Source organism: Chelmon rostratus, chromosome 1 (assembly GCF_017976325.1).
Source record: "Chelmon rostratus isolate fCheRos1 chromosome 1, fCheRos1.pri, whole genome shotgun sequence".
NCBI classification, from domain to species: Eukaryota; Metazoa; Chordata; class Actinopteri; order Chaetodontiformes; family Chaetodontidae; genus Chelmon; species Chelmon rostratus.
In genome coordinates, this window is record NC_055658.1 from 17,225,441 (window position 1) to 17,246,331 (window position 20,891).

Consider the following 20,891-nt stretch of genomic DNA (forward strand, 5'->3'; position numbering starts at 1 on the left):
TACAACATCAGGACTGTGCTGTCTAGACATTTTCAAACTGTCCTTGAATAATTAACCCCATGGTAACAGAAAACTCCACCTGATTGATGGAAACACAGACCACAGCAATAACAGAAAGTGGTCGTCCATCGTGACATTTAATGTTCTGTTTAACGAGTACATGGCATCTTTAAAGATGGTAATACAGAGATTGTCTCTACTGTCAGTTATGGGTCATAGGCACCTGCAATACCCAATGAAATCCTGCAGCAGTGAAAGGTGACGTACAGGGGATGGTGAGACTAAATGGGTTATCAACACAATTGTTCTATCACACTCAGAGACTGACACTATGGTCACATGTGTGAGTCAACAGGCTGGGAGCAGGATGCAAGCGGCTGTACGCGTGTGTTGATGACAACATTAAGCTGATTAGTTTTCATACAGGGCTAAAGCTTAATGAGTAATATGCAAGAAGCACACCAGGAAAACGTGTGCACAAAAGTACAACTCAGCAGCTGTGATATCACGCCCTCAGGCACATGGCTGGAAAACACAGCGGTCGTCACCACAGTTATGCAGTGGGAGTCAATGAGAAACCCAACTTTGTATCAAAAGGACAAAGTCAGCTGTTTGTATTTATTAAACTAAATGAAACTTTTTTTGGTAAAGGTATCTAGAGCTACGGAGTAATATAAACATGAGTATAACACTGCGCATGATATAGACAAGAGATCAGGGCTGTAGCTCTTGGTCCTGGACTTGTTTGTATGTTTGTGTTAGAGAATATTTCATACTGTTAGAGACACAGAGAGAAATATATTAACACAAACAGAGATAGAAATCCAGATGATGGCTTGCTGGCTTTTCTGCATCCTGACAGTTTCATATACAACCATGATGTTTTCATGTGTTAAACACTCCAATTATGGAGTGCCATTTCTGGCTCTGTCATTCTGAACAAAAATACATCACCTAATTTTCATTTTTTGAGTTGGCCAGTGAGGAGTAGTCCGAAGTCAAGCATGTGATGAAAGGGTGCCTTAAAACATGTCTTTTGATATTCTTGTTAGACATTTTCTCTACTTTTCTTTTTTCCAATAAAGGCCCACAGCTGTGAATAGCTACATCAACCATGTCTAGCTATTTAGTACAGCCATTTTAAAGGATAATCTGAGGTTAGGCCTGAGAATAAAAAGGCTTTCTACACTTAGTGGAAAACAATATCAGTCCATTAAGTAAATAATGACAAAAAGGCAAACATTAAGCAGCGTACACACCAATCACAATACAGCGTGAAATAAAGGAGCAGAGTGCAGCTCTTTCAGTTGAAGCTCATTGCCTGTGGTAATTGCCCAGATTGCTTGAAATCAACCTCCCCCACTGGTTTCTCCTCATCAGGCTGACACCACAAGGAAAAATCTTTGCAGGTAATTAGATCCAACCATTCCTTGTCAGGGCTATGAACTGCTGGCTATCCCTGTGGCTAAACAATTAGAACAACTGAATGAGAAACAACCCTCCACTACAAGACCTTTGGAAGACCTTACGTTAAGCTGTGCTACACACAGAGAAGGAAGAGAAGATTCAGTGAATGACAACCATCAAACATGGCACAGGAACGTGAAACACTAAGGAATAACAACTGCGTAAAATTGAAAAAATAAATCTGTAATCCCAGAACAGTTGGGAGATAAAACATTTATCTTTTGTCTTGGAGTCTAACTCAATTATGGTTTCAAGTCATTAGTGAATGTCACGTCATTAGAGGCGATAAAATGAAAATTTTAATTGCCAGCTAATCTGTGATATACAACTATTACACAGAGATAAATCAGTGAAATGATGCTCTGTCATCACAACAGGCTGGAATAGAGGTGTGCGATATAGTCTAATTATATCACAATACTGCAAGATAAATGTGTGTGTGTGTGTGTGTGTGTGTGTATTATTATTCATTTTTTATTTATACAGCCAGCTCTTGTATTCATTCTGTGTGCTCTGTGCTCTAATTTAAAACATCTCTCTGATCAGAGTCACTTTTTCCCCTTATTTTCCCACCCTTTGCAACTCATCATTAAGCATGTGCTGTCCATACAGTATGTGTGACAATATAAACTAGGGGTGGGAAGTGTGAGGCTGCAGGAATCACACATTGTGTAATTGCAAATATCTTTGAATGATATGTCAGTAGACTGTCCGGCATAGCCTCTTTCAACGCATGTGACAAGTGGCTGAGTCAAAAGGACTCACATGGCCAAGACTTAAAAAGTGTCCATAGCACACTATAAGCATGAACAATGTGGCTGCCACCTGTGAGGCAGCACGCAGTGGATGACATGCCAGTTATTAAGAGGATTGTAGCACAAGAGGGTGGAGCTAAGATGCATGTGAGGCCCAGAGCCACTGATCCACAGTCTGCGCTATCATCAGAGTTGGGCCCCCTGGGGAGAACAGTGTCATCATTAGACATTCACCCAAAACCTCATTCTTTAAACCCAGACATAATTCTTCTGCGAGCCTGGAATAAGTCAGAGGAAACGGTCTATTCTATTTCTGTTTTATTAGATGCATGGATTGCGTTACTAGAAGTACCTCACTATTCAGCTGTTACAATGCTATGACCACCGGACTAGTTTACATGCAAAGCTGACTTTTAAAAAACCTTCAATATTTAATTCATGAGTAGTGTAACTTATCAATTATTCAAATCTAACACAAGCTCCCCTTGCCAGCCATCTAATACCCACTCCTTCAAATGAACCAAAAGCTGGCTTTTACTAAAAGTCTTTCAGAACAGAAGTCCACTGCTGGTCGAGCATTTCTGGAGGAGACCAAATTGCAAACACATGTAAATCATAATATACGAGACCAGAACACTGTATAATAAATATTTAGCTATTGTTTGTCTCTGCTTTCTCTGATCTACATTATTACTACTATGTTGACATTTGGTGGGCACATGTTCGAGGCAGCAGCAGCTTATTCCTCAGAGGTTGCAGAGGATCAGACTTTCACAGTAGGGTGAACAGTGCATTCAACATGGAGCGGCCTGTTTTCCAAATTGGAGCTTAAGAAGCGTTCTTAAGGTTTTTTTCCCCTTCCTCCATACTGATGTTCTCCATTGTGTTCAAACTCTAAAAATAAAGCTATTTGGACAAGCAGCAGTATGAGTGTTCAATCAGTGGGTTATTTGATAAACAAGACAGAATTGACTCAACTAAACTGAGGACTGATATTTCTTGCCACAGCTAAACAAAATAATTTACTCAGTAGTTTTTCCCAAAGGAAATTTCAAATCAGCGTTGCATTCTCTAATACAAAGCATGTTTTAGATCTACTGTGCTGATAAACTAGACTAAACATATCTATGTAAACACGGAAAGTATGCCACCAGGGTTATGAATTGGGTACTTCCCAATCAGGAACAATACTTTGAATAAGAGGCAGGAAACAACAAAAAGGCCCTCAGGGCTCCAACACACCAGGATGACTGTCGACCACTGCTGGGTCATCGTTAAGTGTCTGTAGCTGATCGTTGTCCACAGTTTCTGCAGTTTTGTCTTGTAAGTTTGTCTTACATGGTTTGTAGTGGGAAAACCTGATCATTATCAGTCAGTCTGATCAGTATCAGACTGATTTATCGGTGGAGGGTGTCAGTGTTCAGACTAAGAAATTAGTGATACCTCTGCCTTGTTTTCCTTTTATATGTGCAAAAGACCGTGAACTGGTAAGGCCTGTGCAAAGCCAAGCAAACATTCATTTACAATGCCATTTTCACATTTTCATTAAACATATTCCAAATCGGTTTTCATTGCTTACATTAAAAAATAATAACAATAAATTGGGTATTTATTTTGATCTACAAACACAGATTGCTGACTAGTCATTTCACACTACATGCAACTCTCTGCTGCAGTCTCGTCAGTGTGTTCAACTGTATCTTTTAACAGAAAATGTGAGGTGGAAAAACGCTAAAAGCATGTGATCAGGTTGCTTTGAGAGCAGTTCTTTTTCTAGGTTGGCTTACAGTTAGCATGGATTGAGGTCAGAACAGTGCTGTGTTAATAAAACTTAAGTGTCGTGTGTTAAGACGAAGTCCTACCACGACAACATGATTTTGTGGTAAGCAAAAGAATTATGCCGTGCAAGTATTTCATTGCCCAACACAGCACACACAGACAGATGAAAACCATCTATTTAACCAACAATTTCACACACCTGATGAAAAAAGGCCTGCCTACAGCTGTATACTTCACTGTTGCATGGTTCATTGATGAGAAATGACCCTTCAGACATGATTTAATGAGGGTGTGGAAAACTTCATAAAGCTACGACAATCCCAGATATTACAATGGAAAAACTACTTAATGGGATGAGACTTATCTTGACGCTGAGATAAGCACAGACAATTCCAGGTTTACAATCATATTGTCAAAATCTGACATATCACTGCAACAGATCACATCCATATTCTGCAGCATGTACGCAAAATTACAGATGCAGTTGAAAAGGGGAGAGATATACTGTGTATGTGTCTAACAGTCATGTGATCAATTACAAGAAAGATAACATTTTCCTTCAATTCAGCAGCACCCATTTGCAAACTAATCATTTTGCTTGGAAACCAGTCTCCAGGGCCATTACATAATGAGCTGAGATGTAGTTAGCCATAAAACTGTCAAGTGGTTACACATCACTATGATGCCAGGCTAAAGACCTGGATAACACAAAGCTTTTAATTGCTATAATAGGAGAAAATATTACAAGTCAGTAAAAGAGTATGTGTCGCAAAATGGAGTATTTTTCTGTGATTATCAATATACAAACTATGATGTGGTAAGAAAAAAAATACATTGATTCATTTGTGTTTGGGAGGAAAATAAACAAACAAATGAGCATCACTAAAAAGCCAATAAACTTCTGACACAGGACACGCCTCCACCAATCTGGTTCAGTTGTTACACCTGAACACCACATGTTGTGATTGAGAGTGTGTGAAAACCAGTTACCAAGCAAGTACAGATGTCAAAATAGATTAAAAAAAAAAAACAAAAAACAAAAAACAAAACAAGGTCATTGATAAATGGCTGAAATGTCCAGTTACTGCTGGAAGTTCCATCTCTGAAAATAGGTCAAGTCTATGTTCCATCCTCATATCTTCTATGCATAATATTCACTTTCATATCATGTTACATCCAGTTTGAAATCCATTTAAAAGAACATACTTGGAACGTGATGGTAATCTGGCAGGGCTATGGTTAGGGTACATCGGACCAAAAAGGTTACAAACCACTGACGTGAGAAACACTACGATTAAACGGAATCACTACTGTTCTAAAAAATTAAATAGAAAATGCAGAAATAGAGCAGACAATGGGGGCGAGCATGATTTGATAGAAGGTCAAGACTGCAAAAAAAATCTTTGAACACCATTAAATAATCAACAAAAAACAATTCAGATTCTTATGCAAGAAGGTCTCTGATAAAATAGCCTGTTTAACCCCACACCCAGACATCACTACCCTGCCGCCAATGATAGCTGCCGGGGGCGGTTTTGATGTCCAGGAGACAGCTTCTTATGACGGAAAGCTATACTGATGGCGTGACTTCTAGCCTGGGGGAGGGTCATCAGAGGCGGAGGAGGAGGGCGATACAGAAAGGGGAGGGGGGTTAAGGGAGGAAATAAAGACAGCAGGAGATGGAGAAAAAAATAGCCCTGTAGTGTGCAAGCCTTTCAGTAGTGCTACTTCGAGATGCATGACGTGCCTTAATCAGGCCATTTTTAACAGGATGTCTTTCCACTACCAAAGGGCATGTGAGGGGTGAGTTGAAGAGAATCACTTACTTACCCATTATGTTCGAGTTCATGAAAGGTGTTGGGGACAATCCTTCATGGGACACTAATCGACTGTCACTCAAATGATCGCCGTAATGAGGGCTGTCTGCGAAACCCTGGGGGAAGAGATCAGAATATTAAGCATATTACCAGGCAACTTCACTAATTAAGCGATATGGCAAACCACTAATTAGTGAGAGGAGAGCACAACTGGTCAGTTATGCTAATGAACTTTCCCATTTCTTGAGTACTATAGTCCACAAAAATAAATAGACAAAAGAAGAAACAGATCTTTGTCTCTGTTTATTATCATTATTTTATTATTTTACTTCCCTCCTCTTATGAAGTAAGCTACATAAAGGTATAAAGTAAATAAAGTTTACAATTACCTATATTACTATTATTATTATTATTGATTATTTCTCCTGTACATCATACCCTCAAACAGACTTAAGTGTGCCTAAATCATACTGACTGAGGAAAGTTAAGTGTTTTATAGGCCACATGCTGAAAAAGGAATTTTCATACCATTGTGAGACTGTCTTTAGGCTTTTAAAATCAAAGAATGGGGAAAAAAATGCAAATCATAGTTAACGAATATTTGTGCTCCAAAGTCCACAGCCACTAAATTCATCACCAACAAACAGGTAAGTGCTGTTAACATTTGCAAGTTTGTGTTCCTTTTGATTCTACCATCTATCTATATGATAACAGGTTTATATACCAACACATAGTTCATAAGAATGTGTTGTTACATAGAGGGGAAAGAAACAGAGAGATTCAATCCTACATCATTCCAAGGTACCTGCAGCTTAAAAAAATTGCCTTTTTCTCCTGCGGCTTAACAGTGCCTTTTCACGACAGTTATCAGCGTCGGGGGCTTAGGTCTAAATATCGGTCACAGTATGGTTTTTGAAAACTCGGGGTCCCATGTAATAAAAGATACTCCTTTACAGTGCTAATCCCAAGCCCTGTGAAAATCCTCCTGTGCTCCAGTCAAATACATCTCCCCAAACTACATTAACTCCCACCAGAGGGACCGAGCAGTAGTGGGCTTGCATTTCTATGGAGCTATTTTCACCAACTCACACCCTTTGCATTCAACATACAGTAAAAAAAGTAAATCTTATTATCCATCTTTTTTTTGAGAGTGGATGGTGATGGAGTAATTTCAAAGGTAGTGGAGTGTTGTGCTGTGTCGAGGGAATCCTCAGAGATTCCCTATTGTGTTCCTGCCAGGCCGCACACACTGTTAATCACACCATGAACAGACTCAATAACAACAACAGCCCCATGAGAGGCTCTAGCAAACTAACACAGACTTACACATACACAGCTCACATAAGCAAGCAAAAAAAACAAAAAACAAACATTTCCTCCTCTCACAGCAAAACAAGGAACATGATTCTAACACTTAATGGAATATTTCAACATTTTTGGAAATGTGCGTATTTGTTTTCTGGCAAGTTAAATGACAAGATTGATACTCATCTCAAAAGATACAGATAAATGAATGCCATGTTTTACTCTGTAATGTAATAAATGGGTTAGGGGGGAGATTTAAAAGCCACTGTTTTCGCCTCCCTTGAGTGAAACCCCGTCTTCGACCCCGACTTCAGGCATTTTCAGTGGTGTAACTGGGAAACTTGTCATCATACAAATAGATCATAAGATTGTGATGTTTATTGCAACTTTAGCAATATCTTTGCCTGTCGGCGACGCAGTAGCCTTCAGTGTTGATAGGCTATTACTTGTGACATCTAACCAATCCAATTTTGTGTTTTTGCTGATCCAAAAAATGATCTGTTCTGTAACTCAAAACCGTGATACAATCCAAACCGCAAGTCTTGTGATCCACTGCACCGTTGCTCAGCTTAGCATAAACAATGGAAACAGGAGGAAACAGCTAGCCTGGTTCTGTCCAGAGATTTAAAAAAAAAGTCTACCTACTAGCAGCTTGGCTGGGACAAGCAACTTCCCAGAGTCTCCACTCTGGCAACTGCTTTCAGCCAAGATATAGTCCGGCACATAACCCCCCATAAAATGGCAAGTTGTAATTTTTACATGTTGGTTTTAGTGAGCTCTACAACTAGTCATGCCACCTGTTTTCACTCTTGGCTACAGCCCTATATTTAATGTACCGATATAAGAGTGGTACTAATTTCTCATCATCTTCATCTGCCAGAAAGCAAATCCGCGTACTTCCCATGTGTCAAACTATTCCTTTAACTAAATACTAGAAAGCACTTCATGGTGATGAACACTGGACACTTTGATTGTTATGACTGCTGCTGTCAATCCAAGCTCATTATGTGTGTGTCTTTGTCTGTGTGTCAATGCAACTACACTGTGTTTGCTCCTCTGGGACTGCTAGATCATCAATCACAGATCCCTCATCATTCCCAAATACTGGTGGCCTACATCTAACTGAGACACTAACAAACGCTGTCATCGTTGCCACAGGACCACGTCGGCACTACTGGCTAAATAACTGTCAGATCACCGTGTCAGCATGCAGGCCGGAGCTCACGCCTCGTCCCCCAATCACTTGCCACAGTGTTTAAAAAGCATTTTCTTCCGCAGTCTGTGCTGCATCCCAGGTGAACACGGAGCTGCATGTGGCAGCTTGGGAATGATGATATGCTCATGATGGATGCGTGTGGGGTCAAGTATCAAGTCGGGGCAGGGCACTGGGGAAGTGGGAGGTGTCGTGCAGTGGCGGTGGGCAAAGCCCTGATTGTCAGACTGCCAGCCTACAGCCACAGCTGCCCAGGATACAGAGGCTGGCTGGGAGCCAAGGTCAGCACGGCAGGGCTCAGGACTGTTCACAGTTGACTGATCACACACTCGTAGCTCACCAGCTCAAACAAGCTCAGGGACAAGACTAAATTCCCTTTGTAACAGACTGAAAGATGAAGCGCTGAGGATTTCTTCTGAGAGCCTTGGACAGATATTGTGAAGAGAGCATAATTAAGGACATTTTAGAGAATCAAAAAGTATTTGATTCCCATTTAACAAAGTGATGGAATTAAACTAGTCATACCTAAAAACATCTCACACACAATCTATATTTTCACCACAGGAAAGAACAATACCCAAGTCGGTTATACAATGTGACGCTGCTGTTACCACTGCCTTTCAAAGTCAAGGAACAGTAGAGAATGACAGGAAGGCCTTGACAGCACAGCAGGCATCTTAAAATCTCAGGGTTACAAACTTTGACACAGAATGGCTGTGACAAATACACAGAAACATACAAATGATGCTTTCATTTTAATTGGTTCTATAAAATCTCTCTGGGTGAGGTGGAGACTTGCCACTGGGTGTTAAATGTCAGCATCTTGGCCAGTGTGTACAGTAAGAACGTTGAGTCCCCCACACAACCCAAAACAGGATGAGTTGTTCAAGGAAAATGGATATATGATGGATTGAAATACACCAGGGGGAGGATGGGACCTCTGAGAGTTCCCCAGGCTAAACAGAAAAGGTGATTGTTTACTGAGCTTTCAGAAACACTCTTGATGAATCTAGAAAAGCAAAAAGATAGCATTTTTTATTTTGGTACAAATGCTTTGTTTAGTTATGTTCATGGGCCAATATCATGTGTGTTTTTATAAATGGTGGCAAAATATGGTTTGGAATGTCATTACCAACAACACAAAACATGTGTCAATTTCACAAAATAGAAAGTCTGATATGGTGGAAAGACAATACTGATAATGGCAACACTTGCAGGTACGTTTCCATGGTTTAACATGGTTATGCATATGGTTGATATGGTTACGAATCACTTTTTAAAGAAGAATATATCAGATATAATATTTTATAGGCTACATAAATCAAGCCTGTAAGTCTGCAAGGTGTGTATGCAGCTGTGTGGAGAGTGTGGCATGTCATTGTTTCCGTGCACGCCTTATTGAGCTGCAAACAGCTGTCTGCTGGCTGATGTTGTGCCTTGCAATGTCAGAAACACTCATTTATATGCACCTGGAGCAAAGATATCTCAAGCGTCTCTGTCTTATAATTCAAATCAAGCTGCCTATGTTACTATAGCCTGTAGATGTTCATTCGGGAAGGGCACAGGAAAATAAACAAGGTAACGCTGCCCGACTGGCTCTGACATTTAACTGAATTCTAATAGAAAGTGACAGGAGATTGACATTAAATGAAATTCATACAGGGCATCTAGAACAACCAATGTGTGAGGGACAAATAAACAGGGGGGATAGCTGTTCACACTTGCTCACACTACAAGTGATATGTTCTCACTTAAACACAACAACTGAGATGCAGTTTAATATTTCTCCCTTTAAAAAAGCAGTAAGATGACTTCTTTTTCTGCATCAACAGCTCTAAATGTATTGCTTATTGTCCCTGTTAAACAATAAGAATATGTTAATGCCAATAATTTCCACTGCTTTAAGGGGACAAAATATATTTTTTTTCGAAATGAAATTCTCATTTTCGTCTATTGCGTACATCTGTGATCCCTTACAAAATGTCATAATATAATCTGAAGTATTAAATCAATTCCTCAGATGCACAGACGACACACTTACTATCTACATTATGGAGAATAATATAAAATGTGTCCCTACGCTGCAACAAAATATACATATTTTTATTCAGTTATGGACAAAGAAGTGTTTAGATACAGAAAACAAAATAATTCATGTGTCAGAGTATCCATCTTTTTCAACACAGCTTATATTTGGAAGAGGGGCAGCAGTGACTGTCCATGTGTCAACTGTCTCCCTAAAAACTATTTTTTGAATGTTTTTTTTGGATAAGGCCATTGAGAGGTCAGTCTACCCTGCCCCTGGCTCATCAGTTTTGCTTTTACTAGTGCCGAGGCTGGGACCATGTTATCCTGCATCTAGTAAAAGTCCTCGAATAGAAGCTGGGTTCCATTTGCAATGACAGATACAATTTTTTTGTAAAAATACTACTGCCGTCTCTACAATGCTGAGCAAGTGTAGAAGCAGGCTTACATTCAGAACACAGACCTTTCAGCCATCATCTCTTTCACTGTAGTTTAAGACAGTATACTCACTCTAGCGTTTACAGAATGTTATTGGCAGGTAGGGGAACAAACCAATGGCCTTGGAAGTCTGCCAAATGGAGGTCACGGAATCTGATTCAAACCCTGCTTAAAAACATCAATCACCTGCAGTGTCGCTGCATTGGCTCGCCTCACCACTGCTGACAGAAAGGTTTCAAATGCACGAACAGTGTCAAGTACTCATCCTAAGGCTCAACAGCTTGTTATTGCCCGCTTTAAAGAAACACTCCCAGGCAGAGCAGAAATAGTCATTCCAGCCACTGATCGGTCTACATTAATATATTTCATTATTTGTTGCAATAGTTTTTCATGCAACAATTCTCTGGTTCCAGGTTCTTAAAGATAAGGATTTGCTGCTTGTGTTTTAAGTCATTGTAAATGAAATACCTTTTTGCACTATTTTGGGACCTTTCACTGACTTAATCATTCAATCAATCTGTCAATTGATAAAATAGTTGGTAAAATTATCGATAATGCAAATAATCCTTAGTTTCAAAATACCAACAGAGAGCTAGGATGAAATTTAGAGTTTTCCCCATTTGATCAAGAGCAAAATGGTAAGATTGATCACATACAAACTGCTGTTGGGGACAATGATCTCCAAAGACAATAAAACATTTTGTTTCTCATCACATATCTGCCTTGGGGTAAAAAATATTTACTTTCACAGTGAAAATTCTTGGTGTGTAACATTAACACATAATTTGAGCTGAAACATTTTAACAGACCTCTAATAATAACATCAGCTTTCAGTAACTGGGTGTCCCTGTCAACTTCATTGCATCTTTGGACAGATGATTAAAAAAAATTAATTCCACCATCCATGAGAACATTAACCAGTCCTTTCTGTCACGGAGGAATATGTCTATTACAGGTCGTACAACATGACTGGAATGAGGTGGGACTAAAACACTGTGAATCTACTGCTTGGATGTAATAGTTTATAAATGATGTGCTGTGGAGCAGAAAGGCCATTCAGAGGTGTTAAGGTGTGGGTTATCTTACCCGGGAGGACTCATAGGAGGGACTGGACTCGCCACCTGGGGCCCAAGACGCTTGGTTGGTCCGCTCCTCCATACCTGCGGAGACAGAGGTGTACAACTCAGCTAGCAAGTCAAGATTACTAACATAATTCAGTGTTCATATGGTACATCTACATTGTTTCTCTTTCACACACACATAGACAGGATGAAGAAGTCAATGGTAAATGGACTGCATTTGCATATCGACCACTCAAAGCGCTTTGCAACACATACCAGACACACCCCCACGCATTGATGGCACATCCATTGGGAGCACTTTGGGGGTTCAGTATGTTGGTCAAGGACACCTGGCCAACGACCCACCTTACCTCCTGAACCATAGCTGCCCCAACTGAATCACAAAGACAATACTGCTCATTAACTACATACCCGTGAGTATGTTTTCACTTTAAACTATGGTATTTCATCTCCTTCAACCTGTCTTTCTTGTGTTATTTTCCTGTAGTGTACATGGAATGTGGACAATCTAACACTTGAGACAAATAAGTGTTTGACAGGTGTCTTTGCAAGAGATAAGAAAGGGGAAATGCTCTTTTTTTACTATGTTCAATCTTTTAAATTATAGGACAGCACAGGTGAAACGGTTTACTCGATTAAACATATGACAAAAAATCAATTGGCAACTATTTTGATAATTGATAAATCGAAACGCTTTTCAAGCAAAAGGCATTTTCTCTTACCAGCTTCTTAAATGTGTTTCCAATCATTGTAAATTAAATATCTTAACAAGACATGTGAATGCGTCATGTTGGACTTTTTCCGAAATTTTATAGAGAAAATGGATTTAATCGAGGAAATAACTGTTAAACTAATTAATGAAAATAACCGATGAAAATGATTTGCTGCCCTAACTGGCAGCTTAAACAATATGTCCAGCCAGCAGCAGAGCAAATTACATTACAACACAGTCAAGAGTGAAAAACTACGGAGCCCCTAAAGTGTCATGAAGAAATATATATATATATATATATCGTGTGCACGAGATACTAAAATGTGCGCACAAGATATTAAAACGTGCGCACGTTTAAGCTAAATCGTGCGCACAAGATTCTAAAACGTGCGCACGAGATACTAAAACGTACGCTCGATTTAATGCACTCGTTCATTTATACAGACAGGTAGCAACAACAATACACAGTGGGCTCTGTTCACGACTGAATCTGATTTTAATATTTACCGTAAATACCGATTTAGCTTAAACGTGCGCACGTTTTAGTATCTCATGCACACGATTTAGTTTTTTTTTCTTCATGACACTTTAGGGGCTCCGTAAAAAACCTGATATTCACTTACACAATTCAGAGGTGACCTGCATTCAAGTTGCCAGAGCTACTGATGATTAAAACAGCGGACCCATGTTACATCAAGTCTGATTTACATCGCACTCGAATACAAACTGTAATAAAATAAGTTAATGAATATCATGTCCCTTGAAAACTGGTATGAAAGCATTGTGATTATACAACTTAACAGCATTTTTCCCTGTTTGGTAATGAATAGGAAACGTGGCTCGTTCATCTCCTCAAAAAGCTAAGCTTCATAACACAAGAAAATATTTACCATTAAGTTTGTTTTGCATAAATCTAGGCCACAAATAAATACTTTTTGTGTGCTTCAATAAATCAAAAAGCAACTACTTCCAAACAGCTGAGCACTAAAACTCATTGTTGAATGAAAGAAAACCTCTGTTTCAAAAGTGAAACAGATAAACAAAATCAATAACTCCAAGCAACTGCAAGGCAAGACCATCTGGCATATATTGAAAAATATAATATCTGATCCTTAGAATCTAATTTATGTGATATAGTCTGTAAACATATTTGATGCCTCAATTGTTCTTGCTGTTTGGAACATTATTGTGTTGCAGTAAAAGGCAAAGTCCCCACAAACAAAACATAATTGCAGAGCGGGTAAAGCATCAACATTCTCCAAGTTATTGATTGTCCCAGTTGTAATTTCATCTGTCTCAACAAATTGCAATACCATTTGTTCATTTTTAGCTTCAAATAAAAAAATATCTGATATATTAAAAAAAATTGTGTATGCTCAGAAAAAAGAATAAAACTGAAAGCAACAAATAAAACTTTTCAATATTGAGAGAGAATACTTTAACTTTTGAATTTAAAAGCTGATATGCACTCCATGCAGCAAGGTCCGGCACAATCCAAGACACAGCTCTGATAAAAGCTGAAGTATAATCTGCACAGCGTAACACAAGCAGAGCCTATAATCACAGATCAAAACGTGGACAACGTGGACTAGATCTCTAATTCACAAAGTCAAAGCGTAGCTCAGCACACAGCTTAACAGACAGACTATAGCCATTGATTACCCTTAACTAGATTCGATGCAGCTAAACTGACACTTCTTATACATCGTTAGGCTAATCACTTCAAACTGACCACTTCAATATTAAAAAGAGTTGATGAAAAGGCAGCATGGTATTGTTTTGAGGCACCTACCTGTCTGTGAACAATACCCAGTCAGAGATATGATACATTACATAGACAGTGTAGGTGATTCATTTCCAGCTCTCATGTTGCCAATCAATTGTTAGTCAGAAATCTAATTATACACTTCACCAGAAAGTCAGTGACATTTCTCGAACCAGAAATTACGCTCCAGTGAGCAGCGCTATAGATAAGCTTCACCCTGACAAACATGTTGTTTTGCTGTTAACACACAGCAGGTTCATTTCCTCTTTAAAGTCTTCATAGTTGCCATTAGCGGCTAAAAAAATATACACTGTAGCCTCACTTCTATCATTTGGCTGAGTCGTCATGCACGTTCATAACTGTGAGAGATGCTTTTGTTACAGATTTAACTTCTATACATGGCTTTGGATTTTGGTGCTGTGACAACACCAATGTGACATATTGTAGCCCAACTGAGGCCTTTTACACACGGAACGTAACAATGCTCAGTGTTCGCTCTCTGGGCCACTGGCTGTCATCTCGTCTGATTACCATCTTCTACCAGGGCTCCAGGGTCCACTCTCTTCACAAATCACAGACAAGACAGCACAACAAGATTACTCACTGACACAAGAGGCAAAAGGACCAAAAAAAAAAAAAAAACACAAATGCACTCTCTATAACTTAAGTTTAATGAATTTGGAGGATGCTGCTCTACTGTTACATACTCTGAGGCAAAGATGCAGAGAAGCCTACCACAGAAAAAAGGGCATCATTCCCTTCTCACACGCAGTATGCTCAAAAGTCATGATCAATATTTCTGTGTGAGCACCGAACCGAATGACTGTAATGTTAAAAAACGTGAAGTGAAGAACCCACAAAGAAATATTTAAAATTTCATGGTTGGGAGAGCGGGCTGTTATGTGCATGTTTGGCTACATTTTAGGTCCTTTCCAGAGGAAAAAGGTGAACTAGTGAATGTAACAGAGTCTTAAATGAAAGCTAGCTAAACCAGAGGCAGACGTGATGTTTCCCTGTCTTGCTTGGTGGTCCCGGTCACAACCACTTTCAGCAATTTTATTTTGTATCCTTGAATGTCCTGAAAGTGGTGACCCTCAAGAATTTTTATATCCCACATAAATGATAGGTGTACCAACAGTATTGGTATTGGTGAGATATCAGGATCTTTTAAATTCCATGACTTTTCCAGGTTTTCCATGACCGTGGAAAACCTGGCACTCATACATGATTGCAGGTGACTTCAACCATGCCAACCTGACAGACATTTCACTCAGGGAGCAAGCTTGACCGCATATTCTCAAACAGATGGTGAACATACAGAGCTGTGCCCCAACCCCACCTCTGCCTCTCTGACCACATCTCCATCATGCTGGTCCCTGCTGTCTGCTGAAGTACAACATCAAACACCATCACGCCACGCCACTGTGTGGCCAGTGATGTTGCCTCCATGCTCCTTGACTGTTTTGAGTGTAGTGACTAGCAGATCTTCAGCAGCAGCAACAAGTGTGGAGATGTGGACCTACCACCACCAGAACAATTACCATCCACTCCAACCAGAAACCCTGGATGAATGCAGAGGTCTACTCTCTGCTGAAAATCTATGACTCTGCATTCAGGTCTGCCGACTCATCTGGACTGAGATGCAGCGAGGGGAAACCTTGTTGTTGGTATAAAGAGGGCCAAAGCTACTTATGCTCTTATAACAGAGGGTCACTTCTCCATCATCAACGCCCGGAGCATGTGGAGGGGCAACTCCAGCACCACTTCGAGCTCTAGGCTCACCCCTCCACCAGGTGAGCTGCCCCTCAGTGTGACCACAATAGATGTGAGGAAGACCCTAAAGAAAGGCTGTAGACCCATACAACATCCCAGACTGGGTCCTTAGAGACTGTGCACACCAGCTCTCCAAGGTGCTGGCAGACATCTTTGACTCCTCACTTTCCCTGACGATTGTCCCCACATGCCTTAAGACCTGCTGCTATACACCCTGCCCCAAAGAGCTCAACACTGTCATGCCTGAAGTACTATCACCCTGTAGCACTCACCCCAATAATCATTAAGTGCTTCGAACAGACATTATCCTTTTGATGAGAGCGTTTGAGCTTCCCACACTGAGCATGAAGTAAGAGGAACATGGGCACTGTGTGAAAATGGTGAATTCTCTTCTCACCTCATATTTATATTTACTTATTATTATTATTTCAGAGGTGTTAAATTGTGTTTTCTTTTCTTGGTGTTATGCTTGCTACTACCTGCACTGGACCCTGAGCAGTATAACACATTCTGGAATGACAATAAAAACATCCTCATCCTTATCCAGTGGACTCAGACGTCATTAAATACATTCAGACACAAGGATCAACTTCATCTACGAACAGCTGAGTTTGATCGAGGATAAAATCTAGAAAATCCATTTCCCTCTGAGATCACATACTTCCTGTCACTCAACAACAGTTGGCAGCAAAACTACAGGCCTGAAGGGGTGAGAAAAAGAAAGAATGAAAAAAAGAAGAAAAAAGGCTTGTGTTCCAGGCGGCATCTTGACTAAAATGAGAAATGAGAAATGTCAGTCATTTAAAAACTAGTTAACTTGATTCCCAGCACAAATATGTTGTGTATGCCCCAAATTAAATGAATGATCCTTTTGGGCAAGCACACTGACCGATTATTATGTATGTTTGATGAGAATAAGAAAATATAGATATGCAGCACTGCAGTAATTCGTGTCACTATGTCACACCACAGACCACACCAAGTTTAACTAATGTCCATGTTAATGTAAATAAATCTAGCTTTGCTGACTTACAGAGATCCTTTGGCCTTATTTGGCACAATGGTTTCCTGTATAAATCAAGTGAGTGCAGTACTAATAGTGAAACCAATGACTGCATCAAACACATGTACAACAATTAATGAACATGAAGTAAGAACTGGACCGAGAAGAACAGTTTTCACTATTTTCAGACAGGGGCGATGTCTGTGTATAAATTACACTGACTTATCATCATTAGATAAGAGCAATATTCTAAAGAAAGAGGTAACAGTCCTCTTACTGGCAGAGAGTCAGAGACAGAGCGAGAAGGCCCATTCATTTGGCTGAAGACTGTCTGACTGCATGTCACAACAATGTCTATGAAACAAACATGACCATTATGATCTATTATGACTGTATACTAAGCCAATCTAAGAGGGTTACACAACATGTACCGCTAAGTTCTGTTGCCTAAACCTAACCAAACTGTTACTTAAATTAAAAACAATGGAAATAAATAAGTCTAAAAATGAAAAGTTAAGTCTAAATGGGACACCACACCCATCCAGTCCAGTGTTTGACCTACTCATCCATCATGATCTCCTCTCTACGCAAACATTTTTCTCTCTTTATACTATGTCACCCGACTTCCTGAAGGCTTTCTGGCTGAGAGGCTTTCCGAGCCAATCATAGCACAGTAGGGGAGGGCGACTTTTGACGTGACATGAGAGCAACAGCTGGTGACGGTGGCAAAAAAACACAGAGGAGGAGAGTGATTGCGACTGTTTTGAGCCTTTTGTTTTTAACTCAGGAGACGTCTCATATGAATGAGCTGTTTCTGTTTTTATGGACGTTCCAGATAAAAGAAGAAAATAATCAAATGTGATGAAGTATGCTATGGTGTGGTTATTTCAAACCATTTTTAATAGAATATACAGAATAATTACTGTATCGTGATATATACCGTTAAGAGCTGTCAACTATTTGTACTCATTTTTTATTATTGTTACTTACAGACACTTTTTTGCTGTATTGGATTTAACTGACTCATTCAATTGAACCATTATTCTACAAACTGTGAATCTGTTAATGAATAATTTGATCATTTGCAATCACTTTGAGGATTATGACACAGGACTGAAACAGCAACGAAACATGCAGCAACTGACAGGCAACCTGCGCTAGCTGCTGGTCAGAGCTAACAAATGTACCCTTACATACCAGTAAATGAAAATGACCCTTTCAACAGCAGCCATCCGCTGCCCCACTACACTAAAGAGCCAATGGCCTCATCAAATTTGCATCATCAACACAGCTGGGAGGGAGAAATGATGAATCTCTGTTTGAGCCACTTTGGATATTTTATCCAGTCCATTTTTCTCTGGCACCCTTTCGAAGGGTCTTGCCAGTCCCACTCTGCCTCAATTACAGTATCTGGCTATGCCCAGCTGAGATGCAATAATCCAAACTCTCATTCCCTACAATTTCCACACTTCCGTCTGCACACTCACTCGCCTTATGTTCACATTCACTTGTGTAGGCGCTTCTCCTCCTACCTCGAGGATCAAACACACAGGAGCACATCCTGTAGGCTGAATGAAGGAGGAATTTACTCACTACTGACCTAATACACTGTAAGGGGCAAGAGTTTATTTTGACGCCACCATTTCTCACATGATAAAGGTTTAATTTTGCACAAGTTAGTGTTGCAACATTTTTCAAAAAATATGAAACAAACGATTACCAACTATGTGAGGTATTGATGTGATTTTTCAGTAGTAGAATAAATCTAGAAATTTATGCTCATGTAGATGCAGACCACATTTAAAACGTATGAACTAGGCATGTAGGTGATGGTTAAACACTAAAAACTAAAAGAAATCATGTATTAATTTCCCTTCTTTTGATGGCCGCATATATTTATATTCTGAGCCATTCCAGACAGTTGGTACTTGCAAAGAATAATAAACAACGCATGTGTTATAATACAGTTGTGACAAATATGATGAATATGCCACAATATTTTACTGCTGACAAACACAATTCTTTGTAGGAAATTTAAACACTGTAAATACATTTACATTTACATTACTTGAATAAGTAAGTATCTTTTATAAGTCATGTCCAGTTTTTACAATTTTAGTCACATTTAGACATTTCTAAAGGACAAAGCTGGTCACCAGACAACACGCAGCCATGACAAAGAGCTTCGGCTGTAACACACAATTCTCCTGACTGTCTACAACTCTTTTCTGTTCCAAACAAAAAGCACCGTGCTGATGTTGATCTATTTTCGAAGTCAGAGAGTGCAAGGCCCAGCGTACGGGTGGCTATCCATGTCTTACTAACTGAAATCATAAAACACATAGCAGCGCCTTGTCAATACACACAACAAGCATATCAATAGTTGAGGTCATCCTAGTGTACAGTCAGTATATAGTGGATGCGGTCTGGTTTTTAAATAAACATGATATTGTGAGATTCAAAAGTTTCATTATGTATCATCATTGTGTTTTAGATTTGACACAACAAACTGGCTTATGAGACATTTCCATTATCCACATTACAAAATACACAATGAGTTACCAGTACACCTGTATAATCTGATGCAGTGCAGTAAAAAGACCACAAATGCAATAAATCCTATGTTTCGCACTTTTATGTTGACACTGTTTCAGACAGGAGTTTATTCACCACTACAGTCAGTTTGAGGTTACAGTTAGTGGTGTTGGTTCTCTGAACTGTATTAAAGGGTGTATTTAACATTTTGTCTACAGGTTAAATAAAAACACTCAACACTCTCTAATATGATTCTAAAAACAACCAGAACAATTATAGTGTGAGACTCTTGTGTCATTAATACATAAAATAAACATCTTTGTGGGAACCTCACCATGAAGGCGTGACCTCACCTTAAAACCAACATCAGTCTGACCCCAGTTTTCCTCATCATTTGTTTTACTGAAGAGAGCACGCACATGCATTTTCCCCATACACTTTGGGTATAGCATCCCCGTAAACCCGTACTTAACCTGTACCTACATGAACCTAAACCCCAGATGTGTTTTGCCTTACCACCGCAGACAAGGTGGGTTGTTATCGGGACTTTGGGGCAAGCCCCTTCACTTTTCCAGCAGTAGGGAAACAACAGACGAGACTTTTCTTGAGAAGTGGCAGCATTTTTTAACTGAGACACTGTAACCTATACTGTGCATTTACAGCCAGATTGACAACTTACTGTTAACCTTTACCACTACTCTGCGCATATTCACCATCACTTTTCTGCCACTTGCTCTCCTGCACTCACTCAACCTCACACTCATTACACAGACACATTACAATATGTGGTTGTTTATTACAACATGGAGACAAGCTTTGTTTAAGAAAAGGCTGCAGGCAGCAAGACAAAAGACTGCTGAAAAAAAGAGGACAGTGTGGGAAATCCTATATCAGAGCGCAGACGACGAGACAACTCAGGTTACTCCGATTCTCTCTGACCAATCAGTAGTCTGCAGTGTTTTAACTCCACCTTTTAGCATCAGCCCAGCTCGCTTGGAATCTCAACAGAAGGATAACACAAAACAGGATGAAATGGAGTGAACATTTGCCAGTGGACACGCCAAAAAATAACCATTCTAATGTGTAACCAACTGGACTGCTTGGTGGAAATGCAGCTTAAAATTCATCTCCACAACTCCACAGTTCATGAGTGACAGCTCTGTTCTTGTGTCTTTGTCTTTTCGTTCAGTTTCCACTAAGTGTGCGTCTTTCATTTCACAGA

The 20,891-nt window shown here is 39.7% G+C and overlaps 1 protein-coding gene across 8 annotated transcripts in view; it reads right to left on the reverse strand.

Annotated features, from left to right (window-relative positions):
- Nucleotides 1-20,891, reverse strand: part of tcf12 (transcription factor 12) — a 79,738-nt gene that overhangs the window by 56,828 nt on the left and 2,019 nt on the right. For all 8 annotated transcript variants that reach the window (XM_041946448.1, XM_041946606.1, XM_041946292.1 and 5 more), the window contains exons 4-5: nucleotides 11,886-11,959; nucleotides 5,832-5,934 (exon numbers count right to left, since the gene is read on the reverse strand). In XM_041946448.1, coding sequence (XP_041802382.1) covers nucleotides 5,832-5,934; nucleotides 11,886-11,959 — 177 coding nt within the window. The remainder of the gene's footprint in view (nucleotides 1-5,831; nucleotides 5,935-11,885; nucleotides 11,960-20,891) is intronic.